Consider the following 17,253-nt stretch of genomic DNA (forward strand, 5'->3'; position numbering starts at 1 on the left):
GTAAGTAGTACAGTTATTGTATACAGGTATAGTACAGAATTGACTCTGGGCAAATCACTTAACCTCCTTGGGCCTCAGTTTCCTCATCTGTAAAAATGAGAGGTTGTACTGGATGGTTTCTGAATATTCATTCAACTAAAGTATATGGCCTATGATCTCCATTAGTATCAGGGAGAAGAAGCAGCAATTTCCTTTTCTTCCCTACTTCCTGTAAGACTCAATTACAATCAGAACTGCATTGAGCATCCATAGCATATAATGACTTATTAGTCTGCCAAGTATTGATTTTTAAAAAGTACATTTCAGTGGATCAGTGAAAAAAATGCTCTCTTACCTCAATAGTAATGAAAACTTCTTCCAAATGACTTGCAAAGTTTTCCATTTGAATAATCTGTTCTTCCAATTTGAACATGTTTTTATGAATTTCTTCCTAAAAAGCAAAAAGATTATGAGTAACAATTGGAATGTTCTTTAAATAGAAATAGAAAGAAAAAGAGGCATCTTATTTACCCGAGCATTCTCTGCTGCGGTGTTAAGCTGGGTGACCTCATGTTCCTTGTGCTCGCCAAAAAGATTGTCAAAAGCTCTGATTGGAATTTTGCAGGTGACACAAAAAACATCAGCGGCTTCTTCCTCATCCTCTTCTTCTGGTATGACATAGCATTCATACTCCTCACTGGAGCGACCCCGAGTATACCTATAGGCTTCCCTTAATTCATGGTATTGACCTTGAGAACCCCACATAGGGAATCTGTCATCCTCCTCATCGGCCTCTTCCTCCAGATACTGCCAATCTTTCTCTTCTATTCTTTTTGACATGATGTGGGGTCTGAGAGAAGAAGGAACTGACTGGTATTCTGAAATCCCAGACCTAAGCACAGTCCCTTCCTCAACCTCACCTTCCAGTTCTTTATCATCTTCAAGCCCATAGTAGCGAGCTAGTTCTTCTACTTCTTTTTGGACATCATTGGTGGTCGAACTTAACTCGGGGACCCTCTCCCCTCTCTTCGCTTCTTTTGCTACTTCTTCTCTCAATGGAATTCTTTTTTCTGGAAAAATTTTCAGCCTATCTTCAGAGTTGTAGAGATCCATGTGATAAAAGTTGAAGCCTTGGTCAGCAGAAGGACTGGGTTCTGACTATACAAAGGAACCCTGCCAATTCTTTCCTCTGTGGTAGCAGTAGTTCTACCCTGAGTGCCTATTCTTTGTAGCCTTTCCAAGTAAATGTTAGAGATTTTCTTGGTCCTAGAGGGAAAAAAAATAATTAGACTGGAATCTATATGTTAGAAATTTCTGGTGGATTTTACAGATAACTTGTGATCATTCCCATTTGCATGTTTGTTCCCTGAGAGCAAGAATAGTATTTTTGCCTTCTCTGCATCCCTAGCATGGTGTCTGGTACATAGTATGGCCTTAATAAAGTTTACTGACTGACTGTTTAACCATATATAACCAATGAGAAAAAAGTCATCTTTTTGCATTAGTGGGTCTTAATGCAAACTAGATGGGCTGGAGAATGTTCAAAATTCTTAGCAGGAAAATCTTATTTTCTTGTATTATAGATGTGTTTCAGGCAAGATCCCACCGAAAATCCAAGGATACCATGATGAAATTGCTAGGGGATCAGAATTTACCAAGTCTTGACCCAGTCTTTTTTCATAAGTGTTTTTCAACTTAAAGATCAGTCAATGTACAAGTCTGGAATGACAAAGCCTAAGATTTTCATAAGCAAATACCACTGATTGACTTTTTAAAATCTACTCTAGCACATATTCAAATGCTATATCTCACTTTGAAATGTCAAAGCTTCCCTTCTGAACATACAGTCAGCAAACTAAGAAGTTGTAAAATACCTTGTTTTTCAAGAGACTCATTTCTGACTACACCAATGAAACTGGTCCCTTTGGACCTACTCACCCAGCTGTTTGCTGAAGGGTGCTGGAAATTAAAGAAGGATAAAGATGATTTGACTATTTTCTAATATGTTCATGTTATAAGATTCCATGAATAAAATCTTTGTTGTCTGAAAAATTGTTTTTATCATTATAGAACTTTCAAAAGTCCCATACATTTACCTGCAACTTCCAAAATTCGTGCATGCAGAAATGGACAACCTTTTTTTAACTGGTTCAAACCTATTTTTTGCATGCCTTACCCAAGAATAGCCATCCTATTGTTAGCCAACTCAAAATCTTACCTTGAAGAAGTGGAATGTGTCTAGCAATAGCTTTGCCCTCCTCAAAAGACCTGTCTTCAAAGCCTCATTTGAGAACCCTGGGTTCTAAAGGATTATGACAGTGAATGGTATACTTTGGCAGTCTAGTAAAAGATGTCATTTTTTTATGTTTTTTCTGTCTATGATTCCACTAAAAAATTCAAAGATAACAAGGAATTCATTGATAGTTTTGACTTGGAGCTATATTAAAGAATGTGTCTGATAATAATGATGAAAGTTTTGTAATTTGAATTAAGACCTTGAGGGGAAAATGTACTAACACAAATCTTTGAAATTATGAAGAAAATATTTTTGAGCAAAGTTTGAAAAAAAATAAACTTTTCAAGTGATGAAGGATATTTTTCCATGATTCATTAACAAATACTTCAAGATAGGAGGGGATGTAAAGGTTCACAGAAGTAGAAGTGTATTCCCAACTTCTTGTCTTCTCTTTCTGATCCAAACTCAACACAGTTGCCAAAATAATATTCCTTAAGTACATGTGACCATGTCACTCTACTCAAGAATATGTCTATTTCTTTTGGAATAAAATACAAATCTCTGCTTGGCATTTAAATCCCTTTGCAACTTGCCTCTAGCATACCTTTTTCAGCTTTATTTCCTTTCTTTTATTCTCCTTCATATCCTCTACAGTCTGACCAAAGTAATCTACTTGCTATGATTCAAGTCAAGTCACAATTCATCTCCCACCTCCACTACTTTGTACCAGCTGTCCCTCATGTGTAGAATGCCCTCCTTTTTTTCCTAAAGAAACTTTTCCTTATCCCTCTTTTTGTAAGTACTCTTTTGCCTTAAAGTCTTATATATTTATTGATCATTTGATAAGTGGTAACCTCCCAAGAGGAATGCAAAGTCCTTGAAGGCAAGGAACATGCTTTTGGTTTTGGTTTTTGTGTTTGTATCTCCCAATATTATCATCATAGTAGCAACAAGTAGGATTTATATAGCAATTCAAAGTTTAGAAGTGCTTCACATATATTATTTCATTCGATCCTTACAACAATCTTGTGAGGTACCTTCTAATATCATCTCCAATTTATGGATGAGAAAACTGAGGCTGAAACAATGATTTGTGGAGAGTCATATAGCTAATAAGTGTATGAGGCAAGATCTGAACTTTCTTCCTGGGTCTAAGTTGAGGACTCTATCCCCTGAACCACCCAGTAGCCTTGCATGTAATAGCCGTATCATCATATAGAAGTTGAATTGGATAGGAAAAGGTCTCTTGTGTTAATTATTTGGAAATATTACAGAAAATGTTCCTGAAAGTTCAAAGGATCCTGAGAAAGGCAAGGAAAAATTTCTGGAAAGGAAGAAAACAATTTAGAAGGTGGGTTTTATATGAGATTCAATCATTTGTTTTCTAGAAAGAAAGCAAAATTAACACTGATCAGAAAGCCTTGCAGTTGCACATTCTACATTCCACTTTCATGGAACTGAAGTAACCTGGCAAAGAGCAAAAAGCAAGAACTTCAGTTTGAACTCAGTCTCTGCTACTGGCAAGCCATTTAGTTCTTTGTGCCTCAGTTTTATCATTTATAAAATAAGAGGTTTGGAAGAAATGAGCTCTACAGTCTATTTTTGCTCTGAATGATATTGGGCAAATGACAAGAAAGCAAACTGATATTTATGATTTTCAACAAAGTTTCTGTGCATCTCCCAAAATCAAGCTAATATTCAGCCCTGTGAATATAAAGTGCAGGGCAATCACTAATGTTCACAGTAATGGATGCATAATAATTGTTTTAGTTAATTTTGTTGTTGTTTTGGTCTGGAACATGATTTCATCCAGTGGCATAGGAAATTCTTTATCAATTCAGCTCGGCAGAAGCTCTGCCTTTTATATGGTCTTAGAGAATTGACACTTAACCTAGTCAAAATCCCTTTTCCAAGTTCTGTGGAAGATATAAAGAAAAAGATGATGTAGTCCCCTGCCTTTATGAAACCTTTTTTATTTTTCTGGGTGACAAAATAAATTAAAGAAAAAAATAAAATTGAGTGAAATTAGTATCTATCCCCAGGGTATTGAAAAAAAGGAGGAAAAAATCAGCTTCATTATCACTGCAACAGTTGCTAAATATTTTATATCTTTCCTGTTGTCCATGCTACACTTCTGAGCAGTCCACTTGTCACGTCCATCTGACAATGGGAGTGAGGTACAGAGTTAATTACAACCAGGGTATTATCTCTCCCTTGGGCACTCAAAATGTATGGTCCACTGGCTTCTTCACAGTTACTTTGGGAATCTAAAATTCAATGGCTTTCAAAATGGGGATATGAGTTGAGACCTTTTGTCATCTAATAGAGCTAAACTTAAATGATTTAATTTGGACTGAGAACATAAATGAGTTGAAAAAAAATTAACAACCAGCTTGAGGGGTGGGGTAGGGTGGAGGGGAGTAAGCATGACACACTTTTTAATTTGTACTGTTGCTACTTTTTTAAGTGCAGAAAATCACCAAAACGGGTGATTTGTAACCTTTGCCAGTTTCTGAGGTGTAAACCCTTATTACACATTAAATTGGACAATCCTACTGGAGTTGGTCCTGTCTGGCTCCAGCACAACCCTAGTTGAAAGACCATGTATAGGGGGCTGTCAGTGAAAGAAAGAAGACTTCAGTACAAGTTCTGCTTCTGACCCATACCATGGATAACTTAGTTAACTTCTTGGAGTCTTAGGCAACTCTTAAAAACAAGCCAGAGATGATTTGCTTTTCTGCACTGATGAAAGGAGGTTTCCTCCTTGGGTTCATTGATATGGAAGGGGAAGGGAGCTTAGAAATCATAAAGTTCAACCCATCCATTTTACAAGCAAGGAAACTGAGACCCAGTGAGGTTAAGAGATTTGCCTAAGTAGTAAATTATAGGATTCAAACAGAAGTTCTTTGGAAAATATCTGCCTCTCTAAGAGTCCTCTAACTTAATGAAATCACATATAAAAAGCTAAAATTGGCATACAGAGGTCTGAGGGATGGGCCTGAAATAAGTCACTTTTAAGTGACCTGATAACTAACAGCTGAAAATAGACAAAGTGATGAAAGACAAAACAATCCCCCAACACATAGACACTTCCTTTCATCCCCTAACAACTTTTTATTATAATCTGCTTTTTGAGTCACAGAGATATAGAATTTGAAAGCTACAAGGGTCATCCAGCCCAACTTTTCTGGTGTTGTAGATGAGGAAACTGAGGCTGAAGAGGAGATAAAGTCCCTTGCAGCTTAAAGGCAGGCAGACAGTTAGATTGTGACTGAATGCAATCCAGAAGCAAGTCCCTGGACTCCTGTATATCATAGTAAGTGAATGTTAGTGTAACAAGACCCAGGAACCAGAAAAAAACACCAAGAAATGAGAGCATTGGGTTGTGATGACCACAATCATGGAAATCCCACCTGCTCAAAGATTTAACTTAACACAGAGAATTCTGGAAGTTGGTTAGTCAATAAGCATTAATCACTTGCTATGTGCTAGTGCTTACACTGGAGATATATGGAAGAAAAATATGTCTATACCCTCAATTAGCTTACATTCTTTTTGGGAGAGGCAACTATATATATATACATATATATATATATATATATATATGTATATACATATATATATATATACAGAGAGAGAGAGAGAGAGAGAGAGAGAGAGAGAGAGAGAGAGAAAGAGAGAGAGAGAGAGACAGTGGAGATGAAAAGTCATTTTCGAAGAAAGGAAGAGGGTGAGAGAGAGAAACATGTAATGATAATAAGAATAGTAGGGATAGGGGTGGCTAGGTGGTACAGTGGATAGAGCGCAGGCCCTGGAGTCAGGAGCACCTGATTTCAAATCCGACCTCAGACACTTAATAATTACCTAGCTGTGTGGCCTTGGGCAAACCACTTAATCCCATTTGCCTTGCAAAAAAAATGAAAAAAAAGAATAGTAGGGATAATGGCTTATAAAACATTTATGGAAATTTTGTCACCCTCACTTCACAACAAAAAGTGGGACAGATTTCACAGGTATTATTCCCATTTTGCAGAGAAGAAAACTGAATCTCAGTGAATTAGGGTAATGGTCACATAGTAAATAGCAGAGATAACATTAGAACTGACTTCTTTCTAATTCTGGAACTTGTATCCCCTATAGCATACTGCATCTATAAGGCATTTTTTTGGTCTACTAAATTTACTCTTCATGTGTCCATTAAACTAGGAAAAATACTTAAAGGAAACATTTCAAAGATTTAGTCCCAAGGTACCAAAGGTTTGTTCTAAAGAAGCAACGGGGCTCAGCTGCAGGCAGTTCTGGTTCCTCCATTGCCATCAATTTTCTTTCCTACTCTTTACTCAGTTGCTTAATAACAGTTCAATCTCATTTCATAGGGCAGCCCAAAAAAAGTGCCAAATAAAAAAAGAATTATTTCTATTTGTCTCAGAAAATAAACATCTGTGTCTGTATTTTATAGGTTTAATTAGAAATGTCTTCATAAATAACAATCCTGTGAAAAAACTGGTCAAATTTTCCAAACATCAGAGAAATACAAATGACAATATCTCTGAGGTAGCACCTTTGTTAAGATGGTGAAGAAGGTTAAAGCCAATAAAATTCCACATTGGCAAGACCATGGAAAAACAGGCACATAGTTCTTTCTGTTCACTGCTGGTAGAGATGTGAATTGGGGGATATAGTAAAGGCAGCAATATACAATAAGAAAGACTAAATTGTTGGTGCCCTTAGACTTCCTAAAGCAAAACAACAATACTGACTATGACTACAACAAAAGATCAATAAAAGCTCTAAAAATATATAGAAGAAAAAGAAATTAGAAGGGGCAATGATAGTGCATAGCATGAAAAATGCTCTCAATCACTAATAATTAAAGAAATGCAAATTAAAGCAAGTTTGAGGTTCCACTTCAAACTCATTAGATTAGAAAAGACAGTAAAAGAATAAAATGATAAATTTGGTAGAGCTATGAGAAAACAGGTATACTAGTATATTGTTAATGGAGTTCAAAGTTAGTAAAATGCACCCCCCTTTGATCTAACTATACTACTACTAAGTCTATACTCCAAAGAAATCAAAGAAAAAGAAAAAGGATCTAAAAATATGCATAGCTGTTCTTTTACTGGGAGGCAAAAATGAGAAATGAAAGGAGGATCTTTATATTTGGGAATATATAAACAAATTTAGCATATGAATGTAATGGAATATTATTGTGCCATAAAAATGATGCAATAGACAATATAGGAGAAAACTGGGAGGATATTTGTGAATTGATGAAGTAAACAGAATTAGGAGAACAATTTTTATAATTATAATATTAGAGAAAAAATATCTTTCAAGACTTCACAGCTCTTATCAGTGATGATAAAAACATGAGTCTGAAAGAGTAAAAATATAACATTCTTCCTGACTGAGAAGTAATAAATTTAAAATGCAGAAATACATTTTTGGACATGGCTAATGTGGGAGTTTATTTTACCAGACTGAGTAGTTATATATGTAGGAATTTTTCAAAAAAATTTGCTAAATGGTGGAAATAATGAGGGATATAGTACAGAAACAGATTAGATTTTTTAAAATAAATTTATTACTTTAAAATAAAAGTAATAAACTTTTAAAAAATGAAAAGAACATACAATTTGAAATTAAAAAAACTGAGTCTGTGTCTCAGCTTTAGTATAATAATTTAAAGACATTTAAGTTGTCTTAAATCTCATTTTCCTCACATGTAAAATGGAGATGCCATTATTTGTACTACCATTCAGGATTATTTTGAGAGATGTACTTTGCAAACTACAAAATATTATGTAAAACTGGGTATTCAAGCTAATATTTACATAATTCTTTAAGATTTATAAAGTACATTTCAATATAACCTCATGTGGTCTTCACTATTATCCAATGAAGTACTAATATTCATTTTACCTTTGAGTAAACTGAGGCTACAAAAGTCAGGGTCACAATGTGTCTTCAGTGAGGTTATTTGAATTTAATTCTTCCTGGCTCAGTCTAGCAATCTACCCACTATACCCTGTTGTCTCATTTTCTCTGTGTATAAATACATACATGCATATACACATAGATGTATATATATATATATATATATATATACCCATATCTGCACATATCTATATATTTTTATCTATTAGACACACAAATATGTGACCTGTTCTTATTAATCAGAGTTCCAGTCTTCAATGGTCCACCAAAACAATTTGACTATACAACCAGAGTACTTCCTTTCATTACGACTTGGGGAAGTTGGGAAGAGGGGAGAAGAGAAACAACCCTAGAGTGAAAGCTGGGAGAATATTTTCAGAAATTATCATCTTTAATTAGCTTAACTCTTGAAATCTGGATTGCTGACATAGGATACAAAAATTTGGTGATAAAACACTCACATACACATATAAAAATGCATCAATAAAAGCACAGCTAAATATTAGAAATATACTGTTACAGAAACTGTTAGGATATTAAGTTGCCCACTGTACATAAAACAGACTAAAATATATCGCTTAAAGATCTTCTTACTCCCAAAAACTTTCATTAGCATAGAGGAAATATCCTATTTATAACATGGGAACTTGTCACTACTGATTTAAATAAGGAGCAGAAAATTATTTATGCTATTTCATGCCATTCAGTTATATTTCCATAAAACTCCTTCAATTAGCCATGATGCTTTTTTCACATAAAAGAAAGTTTTTGGATCAAATGGTTTGCTAGTCTACAAGGACAGATACATTATAATACAGCATGCTGAAGTAGGGGTTTTTAAAAATCTAACAATTTATAAAGGAGTGACTATGACTATATATAACTTGCCTTCTAACTTAAGAATCCATATATTCTTCTTTTAACTCAGATGACACCAAATTTCTGCAAAGAAAAAAAAAATGATTGCATCTTCAGTCTTTCAGTGCCAGTTTTCTGAGAGTAACTTATATTGGAGTAATTCTAGATTGCTCCTTCCCCCAAATAGTAACACACCAGTCATGAGCAAAGGAAGCAAATATAGACCCAGCCCAGCTGTCCTGCAGCTTCACACTCCTCAGGTGTCACCAAGAGGGAATGTCACATGCTACAAAGCTAATGGGAAATCATGGTGTGGAACCAAGTGTTTCAAGCCCCATGTATAATTATTATGCATTTCATCTTTCAAAGCATACTTAACCTAATTCTCATAGTTGCTGATTAGAGACTAGGCTACTGGAAATCTGTGGAGGACAGACTCCCCAGGTTAATGAGGGGGGATGTCTAACACCATTACTACCCTACATAGGAAAGGAGCCACACTGAGTGTAGCTCCTCAGGTCATCCATCAGGGTCATAAGTGGTCCTCACAGTTTAACACTTTTCTAGGAAGCACTCAGATCAGCAGAGTAGCAGAAGCTCCTGGGTGGACTCTGAAGTGTGACACAAATATTGATGATGTCTTAGGATCCTGGAGCAGCTTTCAAAGGCTTCAGCTGGTAGAACTCAGGGTTAAAGATAAGGGTGCCAGCTAGGGTTAGGAAGTAGCTATGACCCTTTCATGTGTCCAGTTCAAAGCTAGATGAGTCATATAGAATCCTAGGTTAGTGGGGGGTAGTTGTGTAGAAGAGAATTCCAAAGAGCCAAGGTACTCTTATGTGTTCTATAATTATGAGTAGACTAAAGAAACCCAGCACCTTTGGTTTTGAGGGATAGCTTAGAAGCTGATACCCCACAAAATAACATCCAGCCCAATGCAATTCCCTTTTTCTGCTTCAATCTACAATATAGAGAGGTCCTGAGATGTGAGGGTGCAGAGGCAAGCCAATACAGGAAAAAAACACGTAGTCACCAGGAGATAAAAGTTCCAGTTCTTCCATTTACTAGCCATGTGACCTCAAGAAAAATTAATCTGTCTGAGCCCCCAATTTCCTAATTTGTAAAATTGGCTATAGCATAATCCTTGAACCATCTTAAGCTATTAGGGTTGTTGTTAGGATTATAGATTTACAGCTGGAAGGAACCTTTGAGGTCACAGACTCAAACATCCTTATTTTATAATTGAGGAAACTGGGACTTGGAGAGGTTAAATGATGTGACCAAAGTCACAATTCTGGAATGTGAGATGGAACACGAATGTAGGTCTTTCTAACTCCAAAGTCTAGTACTTTATCTGCTATGTCTTGCTGTCCATAGTATTTTGTGATCCTAAATAAATTTTATTATTATTATTATTATTTTATTATTATTATTACTCCATAACCAGTCTTCTATGGCATTCTCAAAAATTCCAGATTATTACAGCATTTGAATATAAAATTAGAATTTTATAGCTGGAAGAAATTTAAAATGTTATCAACTCCAACTCCTCTTTTTTTATATATGGTGAATATAAGAACTGCAGAGGGTAAAGTGAGATGTCTAAGGTCACAAACAAATTAGCAACAGAACTGAGACCCAGAGGCTCATATTCTTTGATTCCAAGGTCAATGACTTTTTTTTAATATAATAAAGGGTCTTCTAACCATGTGCACCTCTAGATATTCTTCTGGGAATATAGAGACAAGTGCTAAGTGCCTGCTCTGATATTTTCCAGAAGCATTCTCAAGGTGTCATAGAAAAGTGAGTATTAAAATGGTAGCTGTTTATAGGTTGTCACTTTGAGAAAGGGTGTTTGTCTCCTAGAATCCAGTGTTCTTTGGCTCTATGACAGTGGTTGGGGAGCTAGGGAAAGGATGGGGGTGGAGAGGGAAGTAGAGTGCTCTGTTTCTTAGTTCAGATGCTTTCAGTCTGATTCCCTACTTCTGAACAGTGGCAAATTACCTTCAGATTATCTTTCTCCTCCTGTCATCCTCTCCTCGTCTTTCCACCAAACCTCTAAATTCACCGTGGGTGGGAAAGGAATGGGAAAGTCACATTACTGGTATTAGGGTGGGTAATTATAGTTCTTTTACTTCCCTCACCTCTCCCACTTTGCTCCAAAAGAAAAATGTTTTAGAATTGGGCAAGGAAAGAAACTTCCTTTTTCTTATCAGGTATAAGGGTAGAGGTCTCTATGCTTAGGGAAGGAAATTATATAGCATTAGATTTTTTTCACTTCTCTCTTTTTAAATTAAATAGAATTTTATTTTTTCCAATTACATATAAAGACAGTTACAGATTTTTTCCTCCCTCCCCCCACCCCAAGATAGCAAGCATTCTGCTATAGGTTACGCCTGTGTAATCATATAAAACATATTTTCACCTTAGTCATTTGTGAAAGAAACAGAAAAAAGGGGAAAAAATCACATAAAATGCTACAAAAAACTGAAAATGGTATGCTTCAATCTGCATTCTGATTTCATCAGTTCTCTCTCTGAATATGGATTACATTTTCCATCATAAGTCTTTTGGAATTGTCTTAGATATGTCTCTTTTTTCAGAGTTCCAAATAATGTAGCAATGGTTTAAATTTCTATTCATAAGGTCCTAAAAGTTATAAACATTATGGGGGAAATCAGATATTTGTACTCAAAGGAAATGCTTTTCCTTTTATATGGAAACCTTTATTTCTTTCTGGTCATATTTCTCAGTGACCACTTCTCTCTCATCATCAGGTTCACTTCAAAGAAAATATGTCATGAAGAGATCCATAGAGCACAGTAATAAATGACATCTCAATAGACTCTAAAGACTTTCAAAACTCTTTACTTACATTGATAATAAGAGCTGACACCTATATAAAGCAACTTTACCTAAACTAGGTGTTTGTGTTGGTAAGATGATAATTTAACAGATGAGGAAACTGAAGTTCAGAATGATTAAGTAACTTGGCCGCATGACCCCCACAGATGTCTGGGTCATATACACATATATAAATTGAATCAATAAAAATGGAGTTTAATATTAGAAATGTACTAATATAGAAATTGTTAGGATATTAAGTTGGCTACTGTACTGAAAATATATTAAAATATGTTGCTTAAAGACCATCTCACCCTTTCTGAAAATGAATGAAGGCTAAGATTGCATTAGCTGTTTTAGTTTAGTTAGATAACAATCCATGCAGCAAACACTTTGAGGTTATTTGGAACTACAAGCTTTTATAAATTTATCTTTGGATTCCTATTTTTACTCAAATCTCTGGTACATGTCTTTTTTAAAGTTTTTAAATTATTTTTTTGGTTTTGGGGTAGCTAGGTGGCACAATGGATAGATCACTAGCCCCGGAGTCAGGAGGACCTGAATTCAAATGTGACCTCAGACACCTCAATACTTACTTAGCTGTATGACCTTGGGCAAGTCACTTTAACCTCATTGCCTTGCAAAAACCAAAAAAAAGTTTTTTGTAGGGCAATAGTGTCATGTTACTTACCCAAGGTCACACAACTAATAAATATCAAGTGTCTGAGGTCAAATTTGAACTCAGGTTCTCCTGACTTCAGGGCTGGTGTTCTGTCCACTGCAACATCTAGTTACCCCACTTGTACAGATCTTAAAACATCTGAGTTGATCAATGAGCCCCAAGAACAATCTCACTGATTTCTTCAGATTCCTCCAAATTTTCCTCTTTGACGGAATCAACAGTAATTGTTATCTTTCTTGCATTCTTTGAAGTGTGTTCTAAAATGAAAACAGTAAGCGGTTGTTTCCTTTTTTTAAGAATCATTAACTCAGGGCAGCTAGGTGGCACAGTGACCAGAGCACCAGCCCTGGAGTCAGGACCTGAGTTCAAATCCAGTCTCAGAAGCTTAATAATTACCTAGCTGTATGACCTTGGGAAAATCATTTAACAACCCTGCAAAAACCAAAAACTAAAACAAACAAAACATTTATACTTCATTCCAATCTGTGAACAGATAATATTTGTGAATTTTTACGCTGGTTTTTTGAAGAAAGTATTATTGTCTAAGATTCTAATGGTAGGAATTTTAAGACAGGGGATCTTCAGGGGATAACATGGAGAGAGAGGAAAGGAAGGAATGGCATGGAATGGCAGTCAAGGGTTTGTTTAGAGAGTTTCTAACATGTTTCAGATCAAACCAGGTAACTGGTTACCTTCTTTCATATGCATTCAATCTGAATTCAAATCCAACCTTGGGGACTTAATGTGTTACCCTGAAGAAGTCACTTAACCTCTCCCAGTCTCAGTTTCCTCATCTGTAAAGTAAGGATAATAATTGCACCTACCTTCCAACATTATTGTAAGAATAAAATGAGATAATATTGATTAAGTGCTATGCAAACCTTAAGGAGCCATATAAATTCCAGCTATTGTTATTAGTATTACAGTCTGTGTGATTTTGGAAGACACAACCTCTCTGAGACTTTGCTTTCTTATCTTTAAAAAGAGGGAATTGAATATGATCACCTCTAAAACCTCTTCAAATTCCATGTCCTTTATTTCTACAGGGTCCTTAGATAGTCCACACAGCACTGTTCAGTTATGACCCTTGAAATAATACAAAGGTTTTTATCCAAAACTTCTCAATGATCAATCAATTCATAGATCAATTAGCATGAACTTAAGTTCCTACTATGTAGCAGGCCGTTTTAGAAATAGGGAATACAAAGAAAAAAATGAAATGATCCTTATCTATAAGATTCTTATATATTATAGAGGGAGACAAATCTACAAAATAAGTGCAAAATAAATCTGAAGTAATTTGAAGGGATGGAATAGTACCAACAGGATTACAAATGCTGAGCTTTAAAGGAAGCTAGGAATTCTAAAAGGTAGAAGAAGGTGTGGAATGGCTCCAGTAGGTGAAAATATGGACTTAGCTAAGCTACCTAGATACCAAAGTTATTAGGAATTGAGAGCAAATCATTAGTCATCATTACTGAAGGAAAAGTAGAGAGACAGAGAAAATTTTAGAACTGGAAGAACTCTCAGAGATCATCTAGTGGCCAGACTGACAATGGTGTCAGTCAAATAGGAAAGATGATCTCTAATCCATATATAAGGATCCCTGAGGGCTTAGTTTAAAAATGTAACAATATCTTTTTTTAAATTTACTTAGTTACACATTCCCAACACAAAAACTCAGGACTGGGATGGTTCACCAGCAGCTCTGATCTAACCCAACCTCCTCCTTTTATGGAAGAGTTAAAACAGAGGCCTTGGGATATAGAGAGACTTGTTCAAAGTCATACAATCATTGGTGTGTCAGAGTCACCCCAGGAACAACGGTCTCTTTTCTCCAAATCATGTTCTCATTTCCTTACCATGGTAGGTAGGGTTGTTACTGTTTGATGCTTTAAGTAGCCAGGTTATTGTTCTGTTAGGGGCATTCTTTCCACATTACTACTCCCCCAAACCTTAGTATATCATCTTTGTAACTTGCTATAGTCAAATTTCATCCTATGGCCAATTTGGAGATGCCTTTGTCCAAACATAGCCAAGCTGATTCTTTTGTTGTTTTTTTTGTTTATCTTTGCAAGGCAATGAGGTTACCTTAATCTTGCCCAAGGTCACACAGGTAATTATTAAATGTCTGAGGCTGGATTTGAATTCAGGTCCTCCTGACTCCAGAGCTGGTGTTTTATCCACTGTGCCACCTATCTGCCCCAACAAGCTGATTCTTAAATGATAGGCTTTCAATGACATAGCTGTAGTGACCTGAGGTTAAATTCTAGGGTCCTAAATATCTGTTAATTTTTTTTTTTTTTTTAGGATTTTGCAAGGCAAATGGGGTTAAGTGGCTTGCCCAAGGCCACACAGCTAAGTAATTATTAAGTGTCTGAGACCGGATTTGAACCCAGGTGCTCCTGACTCCACCTAGCCGCCCCTTGTTAAATTTTAAAGAAAGATGCTTGTTGATGTCAGTTGCAAAATAAATTGATCAGCAGCCCACACCAGCAATTCAGATTTTTAAAAACATGATTTACTGAAGTGAGTAACTACATATAAATGGAATTTTGTGAGTCAAGCAGTTCTAAGGTAATTTTCTGAAAAGTCAATGTGTGGATTTAAAGTTTGATGAAATTCAAAAGAATTGCATGATTCTGTAATTGTGATTGAAATGTGGGGCAAGCTGCAACTATCCTATAAATATGTATGAGAGATTATAGTAATGGGATTTCTATGTTAGAGTTTGGTTTGTTTGTTTTTTTAACACAACTACAATTTCATGTAGGCATTGGAGTTCTCATTGCTATGTCTCCAGAAAATCTGGGAATATAATACCTTCTTTTTACCCCCAGAAGTTATCATCAACTTGTTTTTGAGAACAGGCTCAAGAAACTCAGAGAGGAAAAAAAATTTATTAGACCAAGAAGCATCTATTAAGCACCTATTAAGTACAGTGCTCAATAAAAATAAAAAATTTTAAAATGAGAATAAAAATTTAGCAAAATGAGAAATGCTAGACTTTTCTTTAAGGTTTTTTTGCAAGGCAAATGGGGTTAATTGGCTTGCCCAAGGCCACAACAGCTAGGTAATTATTAAGTGTCTGAGGCCGAATTTGAACTCTAGGGCAGGTGTTCTATCCACTGTAACACCTAGCTGCCCCAAGATATGCTAGATTTCTGAAGATTACTAAATGGAAGTAGAACAGATCATGCACATTTGATGACCCTCCATAACAATTTTTCAAAAAAATTACCATATACTAGGGTCAAAAAAACCTCATAAAGAAATGCAGAAGTGCTAAATACATTTTTATTGATTACAATGCAATAAAATTATAATCAATAAAGAACTTCTGAAGAAAGGATGGAAACTTAGAGATTAAATCCTAAAGAACTAGCAAGACAAAGTACAAATGATAGAAACAATAGATAATTTAATTAAGGAAAATGATAACAATGAGAAATCACACCAAAACTTTAGGAATGCCATCAAAGTAATCCTGAGGGGAAACTTTATATATCTAAACAACAAAAGAGAGGGGGTAGCTAGGTGGCATAGTTATGGTACTGACCTTGGAGTCAGTAGAACCTGAGTTCAAATCCAAACTCATATACTTAGTAGTTGTGTAAACCTGGGTAAGTCATTTAACCCTAATTGCCTCTTCCTTCCTCCCCACCCCCCATAGCCAGAGAGAGAGAGAGAGAGAGAGAGAGAGAGAGAGAGAGAGAACGAGAACAGAATAGATAGATCAATGAGTTGGGTATACAGTTTAAAAAATTAGAAAAACAGTAAATAAAAAACTCGATTAAAACATAAAAATAGGAAACTAAAAAAAATCAGAGATAAACAAATGGGCCCCCCCAAATTGAAATGATAAATTAAAACAAGGAATTCTCTTTTAAGAAGCTCGTAAAATAGAGAAACTGATGAAGAAAAACTGGTGATGAAGCTAGAAGATCAAACTAATAATGTCAAAAATGAAAACTAGCAATTTAAAAATTAGAAAATTAAGAAGAAATAATTATAAACTATTTTGTCCAGTCATATGCTAGTAAAACAAGATGGCAGAGTAGATAGGTTACTGGGCTTGGAATCATGAAACTTATCTTCATGAATTCAAATCTAACCTCATATACTTACTAGCTGTGTGACAGTGGACAAGTAACTTCACCCTGTTTGGTCCAGTTTCCTTATCTGAAAAATAAACTGGAGAAGGAAAATGGAAAACCACTCCAGTATCATTAACAAGAAAACCCCTAAAACAGTGTCATGAAAAGTTGAATGCAACTGAAACAACTCAATAACAACAAATGATAAATGAAATGATTAAATATTTACAAAGTACAAACTATCCCGTATATCAATACAAGAAATAGAGAATTTCCATAACTCAATATGGGGAAAAGAAATTGAGTAATTCATGAATGAACTCCCAAAGAAGAAGAAATTAAAGGGCTTAAAGAACAATGAATTTCACATTGTTGCAAAAATAGGAAAAAGATGGCATCTTAACAAACTTCTTGGAAATAAACATGTCCCATATAAATTAGGAAGAGAGAAGAGAAAAGACAGAAAATAAAACCAAAAAATGAATACTGTTAATATACATCAATGCAAAATATCAAATAAAATATTAGGAAGAGGTTATAACAACTTTAAAAAAGAGTATGAACAATGACCATATTGGATAATATATAATGAATAAAGGGTTGGATCAAGTGTCAGAAAA

The 17,253-nt window shown here is 35.3% G+C and overlaps 1 protein-coding gene across 6 annotated transcripts in view; it reads right to left on the bottom strand.

The window, feature by feature from the left end:
• The window catches only part of FSD2 (fibronectin type III and SPRY domain containing 2), an 89,874-nt gene that overhangs the window by 65,533 nt on the left and 7,088 nt on the right, over positions 1-17,253 (bottom strand). For 4 of the 6 annotated variants that reach the window (XM_074233955.1, XM_074233956.1, XM_074233957.1 and 1 more), the window contains 3 exons: positions 9,044-9,097; positions 511-1,245; positions 335-430 (listed from right to left, as the gene is read on the bottom strand). In XM_074233955.1, coding sequence (XP_074090056.1) covers positions 335-430; positions 511-1,092 — 678 coding nt within the window. In that variant the 5' untranslated portion in view covers positions 1,093-1,245; positions 9,044-9,097. The other 2 variants (XM_074233958.1, XM_074233954.1) reach the window with 2 other exon arrangements.

Source organism: Macrotis lagotis, chromosome 4 (assembly GCF_037893015.1).
Source record: "Macrotis lagotis isolate mMagLag1 chromosome 4, bilby.v1.9.chrom.fasta, whole genome shotgun sequence".
In the NCBI taxonomy this organism is placed as follows: Eukaryota; Metazoa; Chordata; class Mammalia; order Peramelemorphia; family Peramelidae; genus Macrotis; species Macrotis lagotis.